We start from the raw sequence: 13,485 nt of genomic DNA on the forward strand, positions 1-13,485 counted from the left end.
CTAAATGCCTTTTATTTTTCTTGCTTAATTGCTCTAAGATCTGAGTACTATATTGAATAGAAGTAGTGAAAGTTGACATACTTGTGGTTATTTTTTATGGGTAATGGGTAGAGGCTTGAAAAATTTGAGGGAAAAGCCTAAGCCTAGATTGCCATGCCTGGAGTGTTAAAGGCAATTCTAGTGTAGGCTCAGAAGGAGAAAAGAGTTTGTACGGAGAGCCTAAATCATCTTAGAGATTATTTAAGTTGTATTGTTCAGTATATTGGTAGAGAAAGGAATATTAAAGCCATTCTGATGAGGTGACAGATGGAAATGAGTTATGGAAAACTGGAATAAAGGTTTTCCTTGTTACAAATTAGCAAAGATGTTTGCAGAATTGGGTTCATGCCTTAGGGCTTTATGGAATGTGGATTTATGAGCAATTAGTCAGGATATCTGGCAGAAGGGATACCTAAGCAGCAAGCATTCAGGGTGCTGCCTGGCTTCTTTTGGCCACTAACAGTAGAATGAGAGAAGAGAGATGTTTTCAAGCTGGAATTTATTGATAAGAAAGGAAACAGTGGTAAAATTTGGGAAATCTCCAGCCTGGCCAAGTAAAGAGTGAAAAGGCACTTTTAGGAGAGCAAACCTAGGGAGTGACCAAGCAATCATTTGCTAAAAAGGATTAGTATGTATAGAAAGGGGGCAAGTGCTATTCATCAAGACAGTAGGAGGATGGCCCCAAAGGCATTTCAGAGATTTTCAAGCTAAGCTGGGACCTGTAGGACAACATTTCCAGAGAAGTGCCAGAGGGACCTTAGCATTTGTTGCTCTTCACAATGTGGGGAGTCTGCACCCTGCATATAGGACTAGCGTTCATGTCAGTTCTGAAGAGTAGATTTGTTATCAAAGCAAATTTGGCCCCCTCTTGCTCACTTTCTCTAGCCCTCTCTAGCCCTTCTGCCTTGTTTCCCAGGATGACACAGCATGAAGGGCAAAACCAAAGGTCAGTGCCATGTTCTTGGACTTTCCAGCCTCTGGAACCATGAGAAATAAACAACTGCTTTAAATAGAGCACTCAGTCTGTTGTATTCTTTCATACAACACAAAATGGATGAAGAAAGGGCACCAATGCACTTTTGATTATAATTTTTGGGGAAAGAATTATGCTGCATGGCTCACCTAGAGGCAAATAGTCTCCATAATGAAATTTATAGGCATGCCATGGATAAGGCATAGGAAAGGAAATTTCAGTCAACTGATCTACAGTTTCTAGCCTGCCATATAGTAGTTTTGTCTAGTAATAAATGCTTCGGGTTCTGTGTTGTATAACCTTACAAAAATGTGAGGTATTTTAAATTCACTGTAATTAAATATTCTGGTAAATAATTGATCAGATAATTTTATCACATTTCCTAGGAAAAGCACAACTCACAGTCTGAGTTCACTACGGAAAACTTGGTGAGCACAGTCTTTGATTTATTTGTTGCTGGGACAGAGACAACAAGCACCACTCTGAGATATGGACTTCTGCTCCTGCTGAAGCACCCAGAGGTCACAGGTATGAGCACAGATGATGAGCTAGTGAATTGCAGAAAAGATGATGGGTAGATGTTGCTAGGGTCCTCCGTCTTTTGTATACTCCAGAAAGAGTAAAACTCTAGAAAAAGATACTTGTATTTGCCATCTTTGTAGACTATTTTCTTCAAGTGTTCAGCAGAGTGAATGAAATCAAAACTTGTACACCAAGATAGAGGATGATGGAATTTTTGGAACACCAGGATAGAAGAGAAAAGCATAAAATCTTCTAGAGAATTCTATTAGGTCATGTATAAAGGAATAGGCTGAGAAATATTCAGAATTCTCAATATTATTTTGCATATTAAAAGAAAAGCCTATGTTCAAACATGTGTGGGATTGCCACAAACTTTATACTCTATTTTCTCTTTCTCCAATACTGGAGGCTGAGCTCCATCTAAATATTAATATTTGAAACTAAGTCAGAGGACGTCATGAGCTCCAGCTGTCAGGGCACCTCCTGTAGAAGGAGCGTGTCAGAGAGTCTGCTGTGCACCAGCACTTCAGAATGGGCTTGGTGGATAAGGCGTGTTGAGGGGAGACTCCAGGAACAAGGGAGAAGTGATTGATAGTCCATGGTTTCCCAATAATAGGGAAATTATTAGTTGGAGTTTGAAAAATCCACGTGAGCATTTGAAAATAATTCTAACTTGAGCAATGGAAATTATGAATTCAAGTAATAAGACATTTTTATGTCCAACAAAGTACTAAAAATATAATGTAATCATAGTTGTCTTAGCAGGGAAGATTATGTAGTCAGAATGATGTAAACAATGAATAGTGATATAAGCAAAAATTGTGGTCTAAATATATTCTGTTAAATAGAGGGAGAGGAATTGTGTGTGTGCGTGTGTGTGTGTGTCTATATATGGTGTGGACTCGGAGATTAAAATTCTCATCTCCTATACCAGGAAATCTTTAAATATTATTTAAGAATGGTTATGGAACAAATAGAAACATTATTTAGAAATATTAACATCAGTTTAGAGGAACCTGCTAGAATGCTCAAAGTGGCCACATTTGAGAAGTGGGAAGATAAAGAGAGTACCATTCTAAATTCCATATGCATGCACACACACAGACACACAGAAAGAACACATACACATATATAGATCAATTCCAATGTATTTTTAAACCCCATACATTATTTTGTCAATAATGTAATTTTTTATGTTTTTCATTTTGCAAGATTGCAATTCTTGACTTAATTATGTTGTATTTATTTTTTGAAATATTTTATGTTTATTACATTATATATAAAATAAATGTGGAGCAACATACGTTCTATGTTTATTATGTGTATAATTTGCCCCATATGCTAATTTATAGGTATGTACTAATGCATTGTAATGCCTAGTTTGCAGGAGAGTCATATGTGTGTGTGTGTGTACATATATATATATATTATGACAAATCTCAGCATAAGTCTAGGTGTACATATGTGCATATAACTCATGTGCATAATGCTGTTGAAACACCTTCCTCATGCTTCATGTAATCTTAAATTGCTATAACAAATGTGCAATTTTTCTCTTTTTCCATCATTTCTTACTTGTGTCTTATCAGCTAAAGTCCAGGAAGAGATTGACCGTGTTATTGGCAGACATAGGAGCCCCTGCATACAGGACAGGAGCCACATGCCCTACACAGATGCCGTGGTGCATGAGATCCAGAGATACATTGACCTGCTCCCCAATAATGTGCCGCATGCAGTGACCCATGACATTAAATTCAGAAACTACCTGATCCCCAAGGTAAACTTGTTTGTCCTACACTGTACCTCAGTACTCTTGAAATCCCCAAATTCACAGTCTGGTTCCCATCCTCTAACAACACAAGATGAGAAGTGTAAAATTCATATATTCGACAGCTTGATGGACTTTGTGCTCTTTTGTTTGGGGTTATAAAGCTTTATAACAGGTCTTGCTTCCTGGTAGTGTGTGTCTTCCAAGTTGGTCCTGCCTCTTTAATATTGTTTTGGCTACTCTTAAGTGTTTATACTCTCAAATAGATGTTAAAAGTATACTTTGTCAATTTCCCAAAACACTGTTTGGGAATTTTAATAGGATTATATTAAATCTATAGTTCAATTTGGAAAGAATTAACATCTTGATGCCTTACATCATTCAATTTATGCATATGATAATGCTCCCGATCTATTTGGACTTTCTTCTATTTTTCTCAGTAATGTGTTTTCAGTGTTGTGGTTTGCAAATCTTTGGCCAGATATTTGCTAAAGAATTAGTAGTGTGTGGCTGCTATAAACTTCTAAGATGTGCTCTTCATTTCTTTATACCTGCTATCTGGAAATACCATTGGTTTTATCATTCTGATTCCCTCATATGTGATAACCTTGATAAGTTGATTAATCATTGCTAATAATTTGTTGGTAGATTAATCTGGAATTTCTATGTACATTATCCTTCTGTTATTATTTGTTTTATTTTGATTTTGCAATTCTTGTGTCCTTAATTTCTCTTTATTGTATTATTGAACTGGTCAGGATTACAGTATAGTGTTGAATTGAATGATAATACTGGGCATCCCTGCTTCATTTCTGATCTGTAGGAATGATGGAGGTTTAGTATTTCATCATTGAGAAGGCTGCTTTAAGTAGATTTGGGTATATATTCTTTATGACATTAGGTAATTTTGGTCCCTTCTCTTATTTTTATATAATTTTTATCATGAATGTGTGGATAATATTTATCAAATCAGTTCTCGGCATCTCTTGGTATGTTATATATTGGCCTCACTTTCTTCACTAAATATGCATAAGTCTATACACATACCTGGATTTGATCTCCTTAATGTTATACAGAGACTTTTGTATTTTTATTCATAAGGTCTTTTGGTCTGTAATCTTTTTCTCACAATTTTTTTTTGTCAGAGTTTTGGTATCAAGATTATGGTGGTGTATAAAAGTAGGTGTGAAATGTGCCGTAATATGAGTCTGTTTTTATGACCTTCTCCTCCCCCTACTTTTCTTCTCCTGCCTACTTAGATGTATCATTGAATCATCTAATACATGCTGGCTAAATACTAGATGTTACATGTGAAAAAATGCAGAATTTGGGGTGATGTTTATCTTCTTCCCAAAGGGAGCACTCTCCTCCCATGGCAGTCATAATGCTGTGACACCTCCAGCCCTGACTCCGAGGTGAATATGATGTGAACACAGTTGATAGTTAACTATAGCTGTGAGCGTACTTCTCTGATGTTTTCCCATCTCTGGATCTTGAGACCCAATTTTTTTCTTAGGAGCTATACAATGCCTTTTTCACATGGTTTCCATATTCATCCAGATGTTCTAGTTGCTATGCTGCAGGCTATTCTATTCTACCTGACCTAGACACATTATTGTTTAAATTAAAAATTATATAAAAAATTATATACATATGTATATATACACATATTGTATTTTCATGAGGCAAAAATAAATGAGATTCGTAAGGTTGCAAATACTAATGTTATTTCCTGGAGGAGACAGAACTGATAACTTCACCAAGAGGTTATGGGGCTCTCCCTGAGGTCACTGATTGGGTACAAGGATTAGCATTTCAGCTCATTCTGTTTTCACCAAGGACATAACTAAGAAGGAATTTGCTTCTCACTATTCAGGTCTGAGGGTAGTAGTAATGAAACTTGGTCTCCTGTAGCTATCTATGTGGGAAATAGACTGAGGAATCAGACAGGGATATCCACCTCCCCACCCCCATCCACTGCATCAGACTGAGGACCTGCCTCTGGGGAGCACTGCATCTGCTGAGATCTCCCGTTCACCAGGCCATTGGGCGGCTCTTGCTGTGCCTGGTGAGTTTTGAATGGAGAGAGCCCAGAGCCCAAGGAATGATTCATTCATTTCCTTCTGTGCAGGACAGTCTAGTATAGAAATATGCAGCTCTGTTTGGCTAATTCCATCCCCTACAAGTGAGATAAATGGGTGCTTTTGCCACAGACTGGAGCCACTAATCTAGGTGGAGATAATGGTCTAAGACAGGAGTTGGCCAAAATTTTCTATAATGGCCACATAGTAAATATTTTAGACATTTCAGGCCATAGGTTTTCTGCTGCACTACTGAGCTCTGCCAGTGTGGCATGGAAGCAGTCAGAGACAATGTGTGAAATAATGAGGAAGAATATGTGCCAATTTTTATAGAGAATGATATTTAAATTTCATACATTTTTCATATCTCAAAAATGTTATTCTTTGGCATTTGTAAAAACATTTTTACTGATGGGCTATGCCAGAATAGGAGGTAGGTTGAATTCGTGCGTGGTCTTGCAAGTACTATGTTTGTGCCCAGTAGAAGACAATTCTGTTCAATAGAAATTTATGCAATGATGTGAGGATGATTGTGCTTTTGTGCCCCATATCTGAAGAATATTTTCCACCGAATGACTCAGAGCTTTACCTTTATCTTTTTATAGATGTTTTATTGTTTTAGCACTCTGTTTATATAAAGACACATTTCAAGTTAATTTTCATTTATGATGTGGAGTAGTAATGGTCATACTTCAATTTTTTCCTTATGAATTTCCAGGTGTTTGAGTATCATTTGTTGACAGCATATCTGCTTTTATATCTTTAAGAAACATTTTCATATATTAATTGTTTAAACATTCAGAGAAATAATTTTAAAAATTAAATTATAGGCATTTGATATTACAAATTTAGAGATGGATTTTCCCCATTTTTGCACTTAAAAAATTTAATCTAAATAAAATTAAAACACATATAGACATATATGTGTATATATATATGAACATGTGTATGTATCTACTTTTATATCTTTCTATCCATTTCTGTATATATCAGCACTTTCCCATGTGGGCCCCAAGAGTAAAGATTTTCTCCTAACTTAATAAAAATAGCATTCACATTCAGGAGTTACTGTTACAATAATATGATCTAATATACAGCCTATATGCAAATTTTTCCAATTTTACTAGAAATGTTTTAGCTTTTATTCTCTTGCCATTTACCATCCAGTCAAGGAACAAACATGTAATTTGCTTATTGTTCTCTTTAGTCTCCTGTGGCCAGGACACAGTTACTTTCCTTTGTTTGTTTCCTTCAGTATGTTGAGTCCAGGCTAGTAGCCATTTAAAATGTTCCTTAGGCTGTTTTTGTATGATTGTTTTCAGAAGATTAGGTTCCAGTTATGATTTTGTCAAGAATAAGGCATAGGTGCTTTGAATATCCCACAGATTCTCATTGGTGAGGTGGGGGCACATATGTCACTTGTGCCATTATTGGTTATGCTCATTTCCTCAGTAATAAGGTGGTATCTGCCAGATCTCTGCATCACAGAGGTTTTGTTCTTCATATATGATTAATAAGTATCCATGGCATGGTACATTAAGACTTTATGTAAATCCGGCTTCCCAAATCACACACCCAACAGTTTCAGCTTTAACTGATGATCCTGACCTGAGTAGTCACAAAGTGAGCATTTTTCTAATTTCATCATTCCTTCTGTGGTTGTAAGTTAGGATCAATCTCTAATGAATATCTCCCCCATGATTTTATATCAAGAGAAAAATCCTGCTTGGTAATAATAAACACTCAGTCTTTTATTCTTGTTACTGTACTTCTTGTTTTCAAGTTAGATGATGTCATTTTAAACTTTACTAGATCATATGATCTAGTTTAAAAGAGTCCTATGAACAGGTACTCCGAATATTTTAAGTGCCAACAGAGATTTCAGTTTTACACCATAGTCTGTATATAGGATGTGTGAAAACTGAAGTGATGAAATAGTGCAGCCTGTGGGGATAGACCCTGGCTTCCAACCTTGATGATAAGGAGAACAGAGTCAGAAGGTTTATCACCCCAGTGACCAAGCGCTCAGGATTTCAACTGTGATTGGAGAGCCCTTCAGCAAGATCATCAGCACTGGTCTTAAACTCATCCTTGTTGATTCCTGGGTCTGTGTGTCTGGAACTCTTCCTGCTCTTCTTTGGACCTGTGTTTCTTCATGTGTAGATTAAAAGATTTATCTAGGTAATTACTATTGTTTCTTAAAGCTTTGTGACTCCTTCATAACTTGGTTTACCTATGTCTGTTTCATCCAGGGCACAGCCATATTAACATCCCTGACATCTGTGCTGCACGATGGCAAAGAATTCCCCAACCCAGAGAAGTTCAACCCTGGTCATTTTCTGGATGAAAGTGGCAACTTTAAAAAAAGCAACTTCTTCATGCCTTTCTCAACAGGTAATAGAAATTTATTTCCTTTGTTATTTTAGAGGACAAGAAAACTTTTTGGGATTAGTTGGAACTTACATGGTTTCTCCTCTGGGGCTGGTGGAAATCCTCCTTGTGCATGATCAGAGCACCACTGCCAACACCTATGCACTTCCGTCATCATTAGACATCCTCATCATTGGGCCACAGTCATCATGGTGCTTTGGGGAGTTGAACTGGTTCTTCATAATCAGGAGAGCTAAAGTATAGGTAAATTGAATTCTACCATGGATACATCACTGAGGTACTCAAGAACTCCTCCTAGAATGCAAAGCGTATTTAGACTTTCCTCACGTACCACTGCAAAGGTTCTCACTCGGCAGTTTCACTGAGTGTCTTCCACTTGGTGTCCTCATCACCCATCTGAACTTTGGGGATTCACATGTCAACAAGCACAGAGTGGGGGCTAGGATGTAGAGAGATAGGAACACTCTTACACTGCTGGTGGGACTGCATATAAGTACAACCTCTGTGGAAAATAATATGGAGATACCTCAGAGAGCTAAAAATAAAAATACCATTTGATCCAGCAATAGCACTACTAGGCATCTACCCAAAGGAACAAAAGATATACTATAATAAAGACATCTGTACTCAAATGTTTATGGCAGCAAAATTCACTATTGCAAGGATGTGAAAACAACCCAAGTAGCCTTCAATCCATGAATGGGTTAATAAAATATGGTATATGTATACAATGAAATACTACTCAATTACAAATAACAATGGTGATCTAGCACCTCTTATATTATCCTGGATAGAGCTTCAGCCCATCCTCTGAAGTGAGGTATCATAAGAATGGGAGAATAAGCATAACATGTACTTGCCATCAAATTGGCACTAACTGATCAACACTAAGGTGCTAATGGTAGTAATAGGTAGTAATAGTAAGGTGCCCATGGTAGTAATATTCACTTGAGGTTGGGGGTGTGGGGGTGGGTAAACTCACAACTAATGCATGTGGTGAGCCCTGTATGGGACAAGGGCACGCCTCTAATCCTAGCTTCGGTGAGACAAAGTTGTAACATGTAACCAAAATATTTGTACCATATAATATCCTGAATTAAAAAAAGAACACTCAAAAAAAAGCACAGAATGGGCACCAAAGATCCACACCTCAAGTTAGGAAAGCAGATGAATAAACAGCCCATTGTAAGTCAGTAGGACTTGGCTGTGAGAGAGGAAAGCAAAGCACAGGCTGCTGGGTGTAGGGGACAGTGGGAGAAGCTGCCTGCTTCTTGCTCTCTCATACCCTGCACTGAGGCATAATAAGCTGGAGTAAGCAACATTCTAACAGCAGCTACCTCAAAGCAGGCAGAGAAAATGGAAAAGAGAGAAGGCAGGGCATTTTCAAGGAGGTAATGATTCACAGGGGCAGGACATTTGCTCTAAATCAAGGATGTTAGAACTTTTGCAAACTATCCATGGAGCCAGGGAAACATTGTGAATGAGGCTGGATCCTCTGCAATGATTCCACAGCACCCTGCTGTTCCTCCAATCATAGCCATGCATCTTGGGTATTGGATCTCCACTCTTTCCATTGTGTGTGCTGAGATTCTGGCCATGGAAACTCCTCTATTCTGTGACTGTTTAAGCCCACTTTATATCTGGCAGTATAGATACCAAGATGACAAAGATGGAAACCTCTGTTCAGGAGTTCACATTTTAGTACAATAGAAAAATCAATAAATGAAATAAATAAATAGGCAATTATGATTCCAGGTGATCCATGCTGCATTGACAGTGATAATATAATGTTGAGTAAATGCAGAGAGGGCAGGATTTTATTACTTGAGTGCATGGCAAAGTGAGCAGAGAAGAAATGGAATTTGACCTGTGTCCTGAATTTAGTCTCTGAAAAGTACATCTTGGCCAAAAGGAACAGCATAATATAAAACTTCAAAATTCTTTTTGTATTGGAGGCTGATGAAGAGCGTGTATGGCTTGAGCTGAGTATAGAGGATATGAAGAGTGGAAGGAAAGATCACGAAATTTCAGACTAGGAACAGGAAACATGAGAATATGGATGTGGTTTTGTAGATATATAGATTTTAACTCAAAACTCAAGGAAGCTGTTATAATGTGGAAATACTTAATGAATTGGTTGGTATGGAGCTGTTATTCAGTGACCATTTGTTGAATGAAGGGTCTTTGTTAAGATCAGATGTCAGGTGGATGGCAAGTGTGCCTATTCTTTGTTCATTTGTCTATCCAGTTAGCTTTCCATCCATCCATCAATTCATTCTTCCATCCAAACATTCATCAAAGAGTGACAGTCACAAACACAGTACCTGTTACAGTCACAGTCCCACATCAGTAGTGACTCCCCCTGGTATTTCTTACTTTCAGGAAAACGGATGTGTGTGGGAGAGGGACTGGCCCGCATGGAGCTGTTTTTATTCCTGACCAGCATTTTACAGAACTTTAACCTGAAATCTTCGATTGATCCAAAGAAGCTCAATACCACTTCAATTTCTTCTGCGTTTATTTCTTTGCCACCCTTATACAAGATCTGCTTCATTCCTGTGTGACAAAGGTCATATCCTCTGCCTGCTGTGGCTGTCTTCTGCCTCTCTGTCTTATCAATGACGTCCTCCACCTCCTTCCTACTATTAGGGATGTCTTCTCTGACCTGTTGTCTCACATCTTCCCGTTCCCTTAAGATGCAGTGAACATCCAATGTCCATTACGGTGAGTTTCTGGAATTTTACACATAACCGCATTTATATCTGCTCTTCCTCATACTCTGTAACACAGCATTTACTGCCACATATGACAATACTTACCTAGTGTTGAGTTGTTAATATGTTATCACTAAAAAACACAGTAAAATGATTAATGTATGATAATTCAGAGCCATTTCTCCTGTGCATGTTTTAAATAAAAAGTATTATTAATTGCTGAATCAGATTGCAGACTTTCCTTCTTTTGTGCATAATGCAGGTAGTAAATAAAAGAAAACAGAGTCCCCAGAGGCCATGCTGATCCTCATAATGATAAGCACCGAGAGGGACAAAGGGGAAGAGGGCAGGGAAGCTCTTGTTTACAAGAATAGATGGTTACAAAATTTTTCTAAGATAAGCATGTTAAGCCCTAAATTAGAAACAGACCTAGCTGAGCATACAAATTAAAAATAAAATGTATAAAATGAGAACACTGAGTCTGTGTATTACTCTAATCTACTTCTTCTAAACACAAACATGTAGTCAGTAGTGAAGAAGGAATAGCCTTTAAGTCTAGGATAGTTCCAGCTGCATGTTATCTGCTGGGCAGGCATTTTAATCAGCTTCTCCACCAAGGACCCAAACCAAGCTTCTGCCTTACAAAAAAGCTCAAGGTGATGGCCAGCAGCAAAGAAGAAATGTTGCTGTGCAGACATCTTCTGGCAATGCCTGTCTTTGTTGGAAGCAGCTTCTATTCTGTGAACTAACATGTCCACAGATTCCTTCAAAGCAAAGCCCTGCAAAACTCCTGAAAACATCACATCTCCTAGCCTATTTTCCCAACACAAGTGGACCTCGTTCTGCAGGACTCATGCTGTGCCATTAGGCTTCTAGGAGGTTGTACAGGCTAAAAGTAATGCCCACTGTCCTGAGTCAATATTTTTGCACCTAAGTTTCTTTTCCATTAAACAGAATATGCATTTACTATAGATTAACATTTTTAAAGAAGAAAAAAATTCACTGATAATACTAAGAGATAATAATAGTTAACATTTTTAATGTAGCTTCTTCCTTTTAATTACCTTTATGAATATGTGTATGAACAAAAAAATGAATTTTAAATACATTTAGCTTTGTAAAAATTCCCTCTTTCACTTAATATTGTATAAGCATGCTTCACTCTTTTCTTGCCCTATCATTTAGATTTTCAATCTCTGTCTTTTTTACATATTCCTTTTCTATGAGTAGTATGTTCACCTTTTCGTCTGTCTTCCTAAACATGTGGAATCTAGTTATTCTATCTTATTAATATTTTTCTTATCATGAATTCAATCCTCTGTGTAATTTGTAGGTCTGCTTTTATTGATTACTTTTTTCCCTTCATTACTGGTCAGATTTCCCACTTGCTTGCATGCCTGGTAATTTTTGTTTGGATGCAAACTATTGCAATTTTAGGTCAAGGCTGCAGAATATTTGTATGTTCTTATAAACATTTGTGTGTTCTTCGAGACGTAGTTAAGTTACTTGAAAACAGTTTCATCCTTCCACAAATTGTGTTTAAGTTTTATTAGGGGGTACTAGAGTAACTGTTAGCCTAGGCTTATTTTGCCCCACTACTGAGGCAATATGCTTCCGAGTGAGTACTCTACCTGATGTCTTGTGAATTATGAAGTTTTTCATGCTGGATGACAGGGAGTATCACTGACATTGTGTGAGCCCCTGGCATTGTCCCTTATGCTCCTTTCAGGTGGTTATTTCTTTGACCTCAGATAATTTCCTCACACACATAAGCTCATCAATACTAGGCTGAAGATGTGAGGGCAGCCTCTGAAAAACCCCAGAATTCTCTCTTTGTGCAATTCCTCTGCTCTTCTATAATCTTCCCTGTGAACTCCAGCTGCCTGGACCTCTCCAATCTTCCCAGCCCCTTGATTTCCTCAATTCAGTAAAACCACCAGGTTCATCAGGGAATCCCCTCCCTGCACGAGGTTGAGAAACTCTCTGTAGGCTGCAAGCTAGGGCAATTATGGGTCTCAGCTAGTTTGTTTCTTCTCCCTGTCATCACTGTCCCGTGCTGGCTGATGTCCAGGGTGTGAAAATTGTTTCATGTATTTTGTAGTTTTTAATTGTTTCAAGCAAGACAGTAATTGTGTTTTCATATTATAGGTGTTTCCTATTGACTGGAAACTAAAGTAGAGATGTAAACTCAGACTGTAGTATTTTCTCTCTCAGAAAGTTTCACCTAGCCTGGCATTTAAGATTTGAGGTCTTGAAAAATCTGGATCCGTAACTTCTCAAGACTTCTAAAAAATCAGTAAAACTGTTTACAAAGAAATATCTTCTATTACTATTTTGCAATTGTCCTTTTCATAAAAAGTCACTTCCAAGTGAAACTTGGATTTAAGATTACAAATTTCAAATATTCATTTGGGGAAAAAGATATTTTTTTCTCTGTAATCACAACTTAAAAATAAACATTCATTTTTCTATCTCTTACGCTCTTATCCCTTAGTGCAACAACTTGATAACTAAAATATGTGTCACTTATGTTGAGTTTTGTTGATTTAACCATTCCTAACCCTACTTTTCCTATTGCATGCATGAATAAATGTGAATTTCAGGTACTATATTCATTGTTTAAAATTTATTCACACCAGTATCACAGCATTTCATATATCAAAAGTTGTATCCTTTACTTCATTATTCCTCAAAATATAAACTTTTCTGCTCTTTTGAATTTGAGATTTTAATGGCTCTTATGAACTCCAAGGTTACCTAAAAAGATAAATTTAAGTGCTCATTTTCTCATTAATAGTTACTGATATACATACTTTCCTGTAGAAGCCTTAAGCCAATTTTCAGACTTGCCCCAAAAAGTATATTGGTTTCTTTTCTCCATAACTTCTTATTTGTGTCCTGCTACCTAATGTTCATAAAGAAAATAACCACGTGATTGGCTGACACCACAGCATATCCTACTTGGACTCTGTGGTACACAAGATCCAAAGATAAGTT

The 13,485-nt window shown here is 37.3% G+C and overlaps 1 protein-coding gene across 1 annotated transcript in view; it reads left to right on the forward strand.

Moving 5' to 3' along the window:
• Positions 1 to 10,712, forward strand: part of LOC123650048 (cytochrome P450 2C18-like) — a 29,737-nt gene extending 19,025 nt beyond the window's left edge. Inside the window, exons 6-9 of the mRNA XM_045568443.1 lie at positions 1,399 to 1,540; positions 3,124 to 3,311; positions 7,636 to 7,777; positions 10,157 to 10,712. Of these exons, the coding sequence (XP_045424399.1) occupies positions 1,399 to 1,540; positions 3,124 to 3,311; positions 7,636 to 7,777; positions 10,157 to 10,338 (654 nt within the window). The 3' untranslated portion in view covers positions 10,339 to 10,712. The remainder of the gene's footprint in view (positions 1 to 1,398; positions 1,541 to 3,123; positions 3,312 to 7,635; positions 7,778 to 10,156) is intronic.
• The last annotated feature ends 2,773 nt before the right edge of the window (positions 10,713 to 13,485 follow it).

This window comes from Lemur catta, chromosome 14 (genome assembly GCF_020740605.2).
Source record: "Lemur catta isolate mLemCat1 chromosome 14, mLemCat1.pri, whole genome shotgun sequence".
Taxonomy (NCBI): domain Eukaryota; kingdom Metazoa; phylum Chordata; class Mammalia; order Primates; family Lemuridae; genus Lemur; species Lemur catta.